The following is a 10,916-nucleotide window of genomic DNA, read 5'->3' as shown; positions in this document are numbered from 1 at the left end:
TATGTAGAGATTTCTTTATGACAGTACAACCAGCCATGCAGAAAATACTCTTTGTCCCCATGCAATAGCTCAGGAGAGGAAAGAGACCAGAGCACAATGATTGACATCACACAGACAGCAGCCAGGAGCTGCACCCCTCAGCACTCACAGCGTTGCAGTAGTAGTTTGTTCTTGCTCGTTCCCAAGTGTTAGCTCTGTCAGTAGGCTCCTACAGCTTTTATTTCTCTGAGACGTTTGGTATGGTTCTACTTGAACCAAATGTTGCAATTCTGTCACACGTGCTACCTGTGCTGGACCTCCAGGCTCCTGTGGGAGTATCTGTGTGATTCGCTCACTTCAGACCGGCTCCCAGGACCCAGCCAACATTATCTAACCAGGTCCTGGTATTTGCTGGCTGGGTTTACGTTCCGGCACCTTGAACAGTAACACAGGACTCAGAAACGATACAATATTTATTCTTTCATCTTTTAAATATATGGAAGCAGTGAATAAAGTAGAATCCTTCCTGCATAATTCTCATTCTAGAAAATAACCTGCTTAGCAAGGAAGCTATGCTATTCTCTGTCTGAACTGGAATAAACAGCTTACATCTTCTGACACATCCTTTCACTCAGTCTGTCAGCTTTCTTTGCTGACGTGCTGCTCTTTACAGCCCCTCTCTTCAGGCTCCTTTCTGCAGGGCTGATGTTCAGACCATGTTGTTTAATCTCCCTCTTCTCAGGTGCAAAGCAAAACTTCAGATGCCATCTGCGAAATCCCTTCACAGCTATATAATTAATTCTTGTGTTTGAAGAGGTGATCCTTACCTACGTATTTCCTTTCTGACGAAGTTCTAATAATGGCCTGTTTCTATGTGATGTTCCCTAGTCATCCATCTGCTCGTGCTGGCAGCAGAACAGAGCTGAGTGGGAGAACAAGCTGACATAGTGCAGTGCAGATATTTCACCAGCTGATTTTTGCATCTTGTGGAAACGTTGGTCCTTACGGTCATGGTGAGGCTATTGCCCTCTATTTGCATGTGATAGTCACAGTCCATGAATTTCAGGACTTTGATTTCAGGACGAGATCCATATATCTACATTCTAGATCTATGTATGGTATATTTGGGCAGATGTCCTTTAGTCTTCCTCTTGGCTGTTGCTCTGCAGAACGCGTTCCTGTTGGTAGATCAGTGCCTGCTCTACTGTATTTCAGGCAGCCCATGCCAATTTGCACTGATTCTGCATGCGGATCTGAACCCCACTAAGATATTTTCCAAGACTTTGCTGTAAAATCTTTTGGTTCCTTTAGCATCCAGATGCCATGCTTAATCAAGTAAATTTTGTCTTCAGTGCTACGTAAACATATGAGTTTAAGTATCAAAGTGCTTTTTCTTAAAAACCCTTCAGGTCACTTGAGCATTGCTTATCACGTCACTGTGTATTGTTTTTAACCTGTGTCCAACTCTACATCTTTGTCCGAGATGTAGAACAGCCTTGTGCCTTCCTTGTTTTTTCTGTTCTCTCCTTCTCCCTGAAAGGAAATCTGAAACTGAAGCCAAATGTATAAGAGGGCTCCAGGCCAGCTAGGGTTCCATAATGACCTGCTCAAAGCCAGCATTGCAGCCCTGCACCTGAGGCTCTGCCTGCACCAGCGGCCACTTCTGGAGGGCTGCAGCTGAGCTGCGGTGCCACACCTGCTGTGGGATGCTCAGATTTGGATTTCTTTCCCTGTTTTGCACTATTTACCTGTGAATTCTCATCTAAATGTGCAATGTTCCCATCCTATCTCCAGCAGAGCCTTGATTTCTGCCTGGATCTGGGGCTCTGCTTCTTTTTGCCTTTTTAAAAGCAGTTCTACTGTTCTGGGCCTGTTTTTTTCTCATTTTTTTAGTTAAGACATTATGGAATGTGACTATTCAAGGCATGCGACTTCATACTTCTGAATGAACTCATCAAGAATGGCTTAAATCAATAATTGCATAAAGTCTTAATGCAAAGTTGAAGCTGAGCGTACTTTAACAAAAAGCTTTCATTCTAGCACAAAGTTTTAATTAGCCATTCTGTTGATCTTTCCAGTTCAGTGCCTCAGAAAGGACATGGAGTTCTTCTTTATGGACCAACGTTTCCATTAATTTGAGAGGTTTTTGTGTTGTTGGTTTTTTGTTTTTGTTTTGCGTGTGTGTATGTGCAAGAATTCAGATAAAAACCTTTGAGGTTCCAACAAATGTTGAAGAGGAAAATGGAAAAAAGGAAGGAATACTCTCTTTTGTGTGTGTATACAATACAAGCAAGCCGTGAAATGGATTTGTGCTATCACTATTTTGGGATTGTAACGGACTCTTAACCCATACTTCACTGCTGTTGTTACTGAAATTAACCAATGTTACAAAAATATGAGTAGCTTCTAGGGCAAGAAATCCCAGTCCAAAGAGGAAGAAAACCTGAGAAAATGCTTTGGCTGCAAATTTTTACCTTAGTTCAGCGTTGCTTTGGGATATGTTTTGTTGTGCATCCTTACTAAGGCGTTGATGCTATTGCAGAAGCATACCTCTATGGCTACAGTACTTTCTGCTCACTTTTGGAGTAACTTGCAGAAGGGAGGAGATTAAAAAATATTTACATTCGCACACATACATGCATGCAAAAGAGCAGACCCCCAAATCCTACATGTTTGCACGTTAGGTCACTGCAGATAGTAGACTAAATATATTTTTCCTTCAGTCCTGCTAGCTGTATGATAGTCCAAATTTGGGATCAAAAGAAAGAACAATTGTCCTTTACAAAGAAGAATAAAGCATAGGAAGTAGATGGTCAGTTCTTAGACAAGCAGGTGTTACTGAGACGTCGCTTCAGGGGTCAGAGGTGTTACTGGGATTTCAGGATGACTGTTGGTGGTGTGTGCCCTTCGGCAGTTCCGTATGACTTGAAGTATTCTATCCTTGCATGGTTTATGCAAACAAAGTATGAGTACCAGACTAGCACAGCTCTCTGAGAACAATACTATTTCGGCAATATTCATCACGAGCTCATCCTTTGGAGTTCCGATGCTCTTCTGTAATTTCAGCGTTGTCCGGAGGAGAATCATAATGTTATAAAATAGACGGCATATAAATGCTGTTATGCTTATAATGAACACAGCAAGGTAATTACGAATGTGCTGTTGTAAGGCTGGAGCTTCAGCAGGGGCTTCTTTAGCAAGGTGGATGGTAAAAGAGAGTATCTGAAGAAATGATGGGATTCCAAATCCAAAGATGAATTTAACGATCTCGTATTCAGGCCACGCAAATAATGGATCTAATTGGCAGTCTGTTTCCAGGTGGTAGTTATCCGTGCCAACCAGTACTGCTTCCATCAGTGACAAACAGAAGGCACATAGCAGTACACATCCAACATGCAGTATGGGACGCTGGGTGACTATGCTCAGCGCAGTCCTTGGTGGAAATCTCTTCAGTAACAGTATGAGAAGCATCAACACCAAAACGTGCTGAGAGCTGAAATAACTGAAGTTGAACAAAAATGACAGGACGCTGCACGCAAGGTGGGTCACTCTTATGTAGTCAGGCCTATTGATGACAGTAAACGACAGCAGAATCATTGTAATATTGCTGATGGTGAAGTGTAGAAGAAGCGAGTCTAAGTGTTCCATGGCTTTGCTCTGCACATAATTCTTTATGAAAATGACCAAAATGCACACACCAGCTATTAGTCCTGTTGGCACAAAGAAGGCAATGTAGCAGTGCATCAGTCTCGATATGACGTTTTGAGAAGCTATGAATGCTTCGATTTCATCTGGGAAGGTGAAAGCCAGGCTCTTGCTTGGGTAGCTGATCCACGTCATGTTGTGAGCGCTCATCGTGCTTGTTCCTGGTCAGGGAAGTTAGAAGCTGAAATGGAAAAGGAAGGAGAAACAGGTGTTAAAGTACACTTGGCCATGTCTCTTCATTTGTGCGTTACATACTTTGCAGGAAATCATTATTTTTTGCACATGCTCAAGCATGAGAAAGTGATTAGCAGAGCATTATAGCCTCTCGATAAAGTTCTACCACAGAACTATTTTTACTCCTGAAACTGGAGAATTTTAAGAGTAACACGGATGGGCTGCTCACTGTTAGAGACCCTGGATATGTTGATACAGTAATTCTTGTACCTCTCAGTGTTTGGAGGATTCTCCTTCAGCCAAAAAGCTTCATAGGGAACATTGTATGTACTTAAGAAAAGCCAAGTGTAAAAGATACGTGTGTACATACTTTATATACCACTAAAAGCATAACAGACACACTTTCTTGTACAGGTTGGTTCAGAAAATAACAGACTCAGTAACAATAACAAGAGTGCTAGGCTTGCAGTTGCACATAATGCATTTTTCCACCAAGTGATTCTGGTGATTTTAACTCTTACAGTGGAAGTTAACTTTAAATTGGTAAAAGTTCATAAAGATACTTGGATGTTTTTAAGCAGTGCTCATTATAGATAAGTCAGTGTCTTAATGCTGTTTGACAGCTCATTTGTGGTTGTTACCTCTGACACTACTTCACATTTCTGATATTTTTAATCTCTCCTCAAAATTGGAATTCTAATACTTTAATTCGAAAAGTTGAGTTATCAAAGCGACTCTGATTAAGTGTGTATATATATAATCTTATGTAATTATAATTGCATTTCTATAAAACCATAGAGTTATGTTTTGATTAGGCAGTGTTCTTTCCCCCTCTTTAAAGACTGAGTTTTTCCTTTCTGGAAGTTGCTGTTTTGGGTGAGGTTCCAGGGCAGGAATGCAGGATGTGCACGGGAAGCTCTGTGTCATAGGGCAGCAGCTGGCTGTGGTCAGAGCCCTCCTGTGTTTGAGGCTCTCTGCTCGGCTGTGCCTTACAGGAACGTGCTGGTAGGCAACACTGGCAATGAATAGCTAAAAGTCACTATAATTGTTAGAAGTAGGTTGTTAAATACAAACAATCCTAAGAAAAGTGGAGTGAGAATCTTTTCAAAGGAGGACCTACGGCTTGTTAGCTGAGGAAATCTCTCTTAAATGCTTGCACTAGAGCTTTTCTTTCTGGTCTGCTTATTTTGGGTATGGACCACAAGGAAAGAATCACGATTGCATTACCGTGCTCCAACAGAGGGATAATTAAGAAAAAAAATCCCTCACAACTTTAGTCAGTTGATTGGCTCCTCAGTGTTTCTTTGTGCTAGAGATTTCCACTTATTAAATTTCAATTCCGAAGTATCACTTTTGAAATAAAACTGACTAGTCTTCTCCATTACACTCCATGCTCAACTTCGGTGGGCAGTGTAAGAAGCTCAAAAAGATTTGAATCGTATCCATGTTGATTTAGATGCAAAGTTTTTGAGGATAAAACCCAAGATGCTGGGCGTTAAATTCCAGAAAATTCCTCGTAAACAGCTGCCATGCAGTCCACTCCCCTTTGGCTCTGTGGCTGTTCTTTTAGTTTGACCTGGTTGTGTTAGACTGTGCTACACAGTCACTCACTCCTACAGCGCATCTCTTCTTAAATACGGGGAAGTCTCCTCAGTGAAGCAATGTAAGTCAAATTTTGACCTTCTATTAGAAGAGATGTGCGAAGCCTAGCCTGATACTGTGCCAGTATTGCAGAGGATGTGAACCACTTGAGCATCCCCAGAAACCTTGTTGCTCTTATCAGAAGCCAGCATCCCACACAGAACTTTCAGGAGGTTAAGAAACACTTCCATTCTGAGCAGCTTTCCTGCCAGAGTCTCCAGCGGTTACGTTCCAGTCCTGTTAGCCCTGTTGCAGAACCGAGTATTTCCATGGAGTTCTGGCTCTGTGAAGGTTCCCGTTGTCTTCCTGACAGCTTCCACCCCATGGCTGCACCCGCTGCCCTTGCAGAGCGTCTCAGAGGTAGCGGAATTGCCAAGGAAACAAAGGAAGCAACTTCAGGTTTCACAGGGAATGGCACGGCCTTCCGCCAGGTTCCAGGAAAAACAAGGTGCCAAACCTTGTTGAAATGTGCTCCGGATCTGGCCTTGGTACTGATACTGGGTTCATCTTTGACCGAAGCAGGGTATTTTTTTTAATTTCCCCCTCACTTCAGGGAAAAATAACTGTGCAACCATAGAAGTTAAAATTTTGACAGAAGAAAAAAATTATAGATGCATTGTCTTAAAGGGAAATTCCAGAAAATTATCCATATTATCAAAATGTTGCCAAAGCACCGAGCTGTTGGCAGCTCTGCACTGTTCAGTGTGAAAGTGCAGGATGCTTGCTTGAAGTCAATCAAGTGTTTGTGCAGAAGAAAAATAGCTACATTTCTGTTGATCATTGCTAACAGTTGTAACGTATTCTGAAATCCTTGCTGCTTTGTCGAATAAGATTAAAGTTTACACTGCAGATAGTTATTCTTTCTTAAGTTATTTCAAGCACCGTCTCTATTCTGCTTTAAAACAAACCACACTGATAATGTCAGACTATTTTCTTATTTGATTTTGATGTCTCACTGAGTATTTGAAAGAGAGCAAATGGCAGTTTTGCATTCTGCTTGTGCTAGGAAATACTCTTGTGCCCATGGCTGCAATCAAACAGGCCTAATACTTCATGCAGGCTAATATTGAAATGTTTTTTCTCTGCAACGCATTCACACAGATATATATTTCTGCTGTACGGCATATCCCCTAACGCTGCTTGTTTTCTGCCATGTCTTGTCTCCTTTTACTTACTCGAGATCACGGCCGGGCCCTGCCAGCAGGCACCCGGTCCTCCACAGCCTCTGCAGATGAATGCTTGGTTGAATAAAACTGTGGACAGATGGTGTAACCTTTCTGTGCATCTGTTCACGTCAGAGGGGACAGCTTTAGAGAGCCCGTCAGCGCTTCTCTACCATGGGAAACAACTTTTAGAAATTTTAAGTCTTGAGGGTTTTAAAACATTCCCAATGTTCCGCGTTCGTTCCTGGCACTAAACTGAATGTGTGCTTATGGTAATAATGGGATAAGGGTGCTCACAACTTTTGCTGTGGTAAAACAAACGTCTCTGCAAACTTTTATAGGCTTTTAGCTACAGGTAGTTGAGTTTAAGGTAAAAAGATGTATTCCTGTGGGACAGCAGTTTATTTCTTACGTCTTTCATTTCAGACTCTCTGTGCAGCCAAACACAGAATGTTCGTGTTTCCACCAAAGACAAATGAATAATTTAATGTGTCATTTTCCTTCACTGTGAGAAAACCAGGAATTCCCTGAGTTCTGTCTGGTTCTGGCCGTACTGCTGTGGCATGTATGCTGTTCCCAGAGCGTGTCGTGTTTGTGCTGTGCTTGCTGGGGCACCGTCCTTTTCTGCTTCCAGGAGCTGTCATCGTGCCGTGTAAATGCCTCAGGATGTGAATGAGTTCTTCCTCTCAGCTTATTAGGGGGTGAACTGGCTTCATCATTTCTATTTAGGCGATGGTGACTGAGACCAGTATCAAAACAGCGCATCAGAGCTCTCACACGTGGAAGCTATGGCAGAACTCAGGCCTGTTCCTCAAGTTAATTAATGAGGGAAATTCACAACATGCTGTTTGCATTGTGGCTTGCTGCATTGCCTTTCTCTAAAAGTCCTTCCTCTTCTTCACCTCTGCTCCCCCCCACACTTTGTTTTAATTGGTGATCATTTGCATGCTGTTAATCCTTCCTTAACTTCATGCAGCTTCAGTTTTTATTCTCTGGGGTTTGTCTCTTTCTGGCACTGTTTTCCCACTCATGTCCACTCTGCCCTTTGTGCCAGAGGTTGAATTGAATACGTTGGGTTTCTACTTTCTGAAGGACAGCTAATGCATTCTGCTTCGCTTCCAACAGGTGGAGCTCAGGAAATGAGCACCATGTTCAGAAGCAGTTGAAAAATAGCAAGTTGGGAAAAGCAGGTTTCAGTACTGAGAGGGCCCAGTCTGTAAGGTTCCATTGCTTTGTCACCCCCTCATTCACTGGGTGGTGAACTGCCGCAGATGGAGAGCTTGGTCTCAGGGAAACTTCTGTTTATTTAAAGTCTAGAAAGAAGAGTTCCTAAAACAGGGAGTTCCTCGCTGGCAGCTGAGCTCTCCCTCTATAAAAAGCTTGGGCAGGGCAGCCAGCCTGCCACCAGCTCAGAGAAGGAGAGAATTCTTTCCTCCCGTTATACAGCAACGTACACAGCGCTCCTGGTGCGACCGGGCACGGGCTGCACCGCTCCGCGGAAACGATGTCAGTGTTTGGAGGTGGGGGGTTAATACATGTGTGAATTCACCCTTCCTGTTCTGGCTGGGTCTGTGAAGTGGTGGAAAAAAAGAGGAGGGAGGGGGGATGGTTGCTGTAAAATACCATCTTCATTTTTCTTGTAATGTCACCACGACAAAATTGCTACGCTTTGGAATGTATTTGAGGTTAATTCTCAAGAAATCCTAACTGTAACTTCTGAAAAACTGAAAGCTTTTATTTTCACTTTCCCTGAATATGAATCAGCAATAACTGAACATAATCCTCACCAGCACTGTGGATGTGTTTCCTGCCTGTCGAATCCTTACAGCACGGTTAGGATTATCCAGAAAAGTCCATCCTTTAGCAGACTGCTCTTAGGCAGTCGTTGGAGTCCCTGTCCACACCACCGAGTGGTCTTTCATCATCTAGCTATCGTCAGTTCAGTGGGAGTTATGCATTCGGCAGAAAGCAGTTGTCAGAGTCACTCTGTTTAGTGCTCGGCTTTATTCAGCTTTACGAGGATGTTTCTCTGAGACGCTATTTTATTTTGTCTCGTTCAAATCTTGTTAAAGAAGCGAACATTAAAAACTTTAAAAGCCACCCTCGGCTTCGCAATTGGATCCTCTCGTGATGAATAAAACATTGCATATTCGAAGTAAGATAAAGCACTTACCTTTTGAGGAAAACGCTCCACAGATACAATTAGCTGAGACTTTCACTGTGAATAGTCAGATGAAATATAATTATTGTTTGGAGGATATAGCCCTTTCTATTTATGCAGGGAGCATAAATATGTCACAGTAACTTCTTTTGCTGCCGTAAATCGCGATGAAAAATCCAGATGCCTGCTGACTGCAAAAACATACAGTCCTGCAAAGGAAACAGGAACTGGGTTTACATCATTCAAACCGTACACGTTGCATGTTTAGCAAACCTATGATTTCACCATGTGACTTTAAAGTTCAAATTATCCTCTGCAGGGAGATATTTTAGAACAGAAAAGTAGTGTTTGTCACGGCCATTTCTGAGTATGTGAGGCCATCCAGTGGAATTTTTTTCCTGCTCATGAAGTAATCGTACGCACGCTGGCCAGCCTTTGCAATTACTTTTTTTGGTAAGTGTGCTGGTTTAATTCCTAGAGCTCTAGAAACAGAAAAGCCAGTTGAACAAATACTGAGCAAAAGCCCTTAGAAATGGGGCAAATACTCGACAAAAAAGTAGCGTGTGTCAGAATTCAAAAATAAGGTATATTTCTATTTCTCTATGGGTTCTGGCTCTTGGAACACTTCCAGTATTGTGCACATTCAACAAATCATTTTTCTAGATACTCTGCAATGACCATGAGGTGTTAAAAGCCACGATTTTGAGTGATAGTGATCGTTTAGTGGTATTCTTAAAACCTCAGATGGAAACGAGCAAGAAAAGGTTGGCTCATGGTCATTCCAGTGCGCGCAGCCTTGTTGTTCTGAAGGCATCAGCTGCACCATGCTTCCTCATAGGAGCACATCCATGGCAAAGCACATTTTTTTTTCTAATCTTGTAATAATTTGCGGTAGCTTTGATCGATGCTTTCTGTCTCCATGGTGTTTTATCTGTTGCACTTTAACAAGCTTTATTGAAAAATACATGGAAAGAACCAAACCATTTCAACAAAATGGAATAAAGGCAATGCGCCAGAGTCTAGGTCTCAGAACGGGGCTTGCAGGTTGGCTGGAGGCACAATGTCAGCCTGAGGTTTGTACTTCCACCTGAAGGTGAGCATTGCTGCTGCAAGCGCTTCTCTGAAACTAGATGTGGGTTGCTTCAGGCTCTCTGTGAAGTAGCTGTGCTCCAAAACAGCCCTTCAGCATTTCAGTGGCTCTGTGAAATGCAGTTTCCCAAGAGCTTGCACATGTTGTTCAGAACACCTCAACTCCCACACTGTCTTTGTTTTTGATCATGTCAGCACAGTTGTTTGTTGAACTGGGTGCCTTGTTTCCCTTTCATTCTTAATAGTGTTTCCAAATTGCTACTGAAAAACTTGAAGCTGGCTCAGTAGCGTACCTGTTCTGTATGGCACAGCTGGTCTGGAGGTGTGTCCAAGTCCTTGTTTCTTCTGTTGGTATCAATTTCATATAGTTAACAAGGGTAAGTGAGTGCAAGTCAGGCAAATGTTTTTTAGTGTTTATCTTCCATGAGTTTTGCAAATTTGAAGTGTCACCTTGTTCTTTCTAGGACATAGGGCTGTGCAGAGAATGCACCAAACTGCATAAACAATCAAATGGTTGTTCCGGAATGGGAAGAAAATTTTCGGAAGTATCTGGTCCTCAACTAGGAGATGCTCACTTGCCTGTTTGGGTTTCAGAAGGGATCATGTGCACGCACATGGCATCAGCCCTGGCATCAGCTCAGCTCTGACAGCTTGGGGTCCCTCAGCGCCGCTTGGTTCCGGCTGGGACCGGCCGCTGGGGTTCATCTGTTCCCAGTGTACCTTTGTGACCATCAGTGAAATAGAGAAAAATCAATGTCTGCACCAAAAGTTCAAGATTGCTTGATAAAGCTTAAATTTTTCTGAGGTAATTAGCAATCGGTCGGTGAAGGAGACGTAACTTGAGTGAAGATGAGCCCTAGCACATCAGCATTAAGACTGCATTTCCTGTGTTTCAGTTACAGCTTTTCTGAGAATGCAAAGTGTGAAGAAGAGCTCGGAAGGAGCTTGTCTTCTAATGAGAAAAAATTATATTGAGACAACCAGAAAAACAAAAAGAGAAAAGC

The 10,916-nt window shown here is 42.6% G+C and overlaps 2 protein-coding genes across 5 annotated transcripts in view; one reads left to right on the top strand and one right to left on the bottom strand.

Annotated features, from left to right (window-relative positions):
* The window catches only part of C13H7orf50 (chromosome 13 C7orf50 homolog), a 102,190-nt gene that overhangs the window by 20,188 nt on the left and 71,086 nt on the right, over nt 1–10,916 (top strand). The window lies entirely within an intron of this gene.
* LOC110406127 lies at nt 435–9,228 on the bottom strand. The gene is made up of 2 exons (XM_021412204.1): nt 8,836–9,228; nt 435–3,865 (listed from the first exon to the last, which is right to left on the bottom strand). Exon 2 carries the CDS (start codon nt 3,832–3,834, stop codon nt 2,815–2,817), a length of 1,020 nt encoding a protein of 339 aa, XP_021267879.1. The 5' UTR covers nt 3,835–3,865; nt 8,836–9,228; the 3' UTR covers nt 435–2,814.

Source organism: Numida meleagris, chromosome 13, assembly GCF_002078875.1.
Source record: "Numida meleagris isolate 19003 breed g44 Domestic line chromosome 13, NumMel1.0, whole genome shotgun sequence".
Taxonomy (NCBI): domain Eukaryota; kingdom Metazoa; phylum Chordata; class Aves; order Galliformes; family Numididae; genus Numida; species Numida meleagris.
The sequence above is the reverse complement of the archived record's forward strand: the minus strand, read 5'-3'. Positions and strand labels throughout refer to the sequence as shown.

What these genes read in the sequence shown, in the direction of transcription:
- LOC110406127 (XM_021412204.1), bottom strand. Translation starts at nt 3,834, where the DNA reads ATGAGCGCTCACAACATGACGTGGATCAGCTACCCAAGCAAGAGCCTG.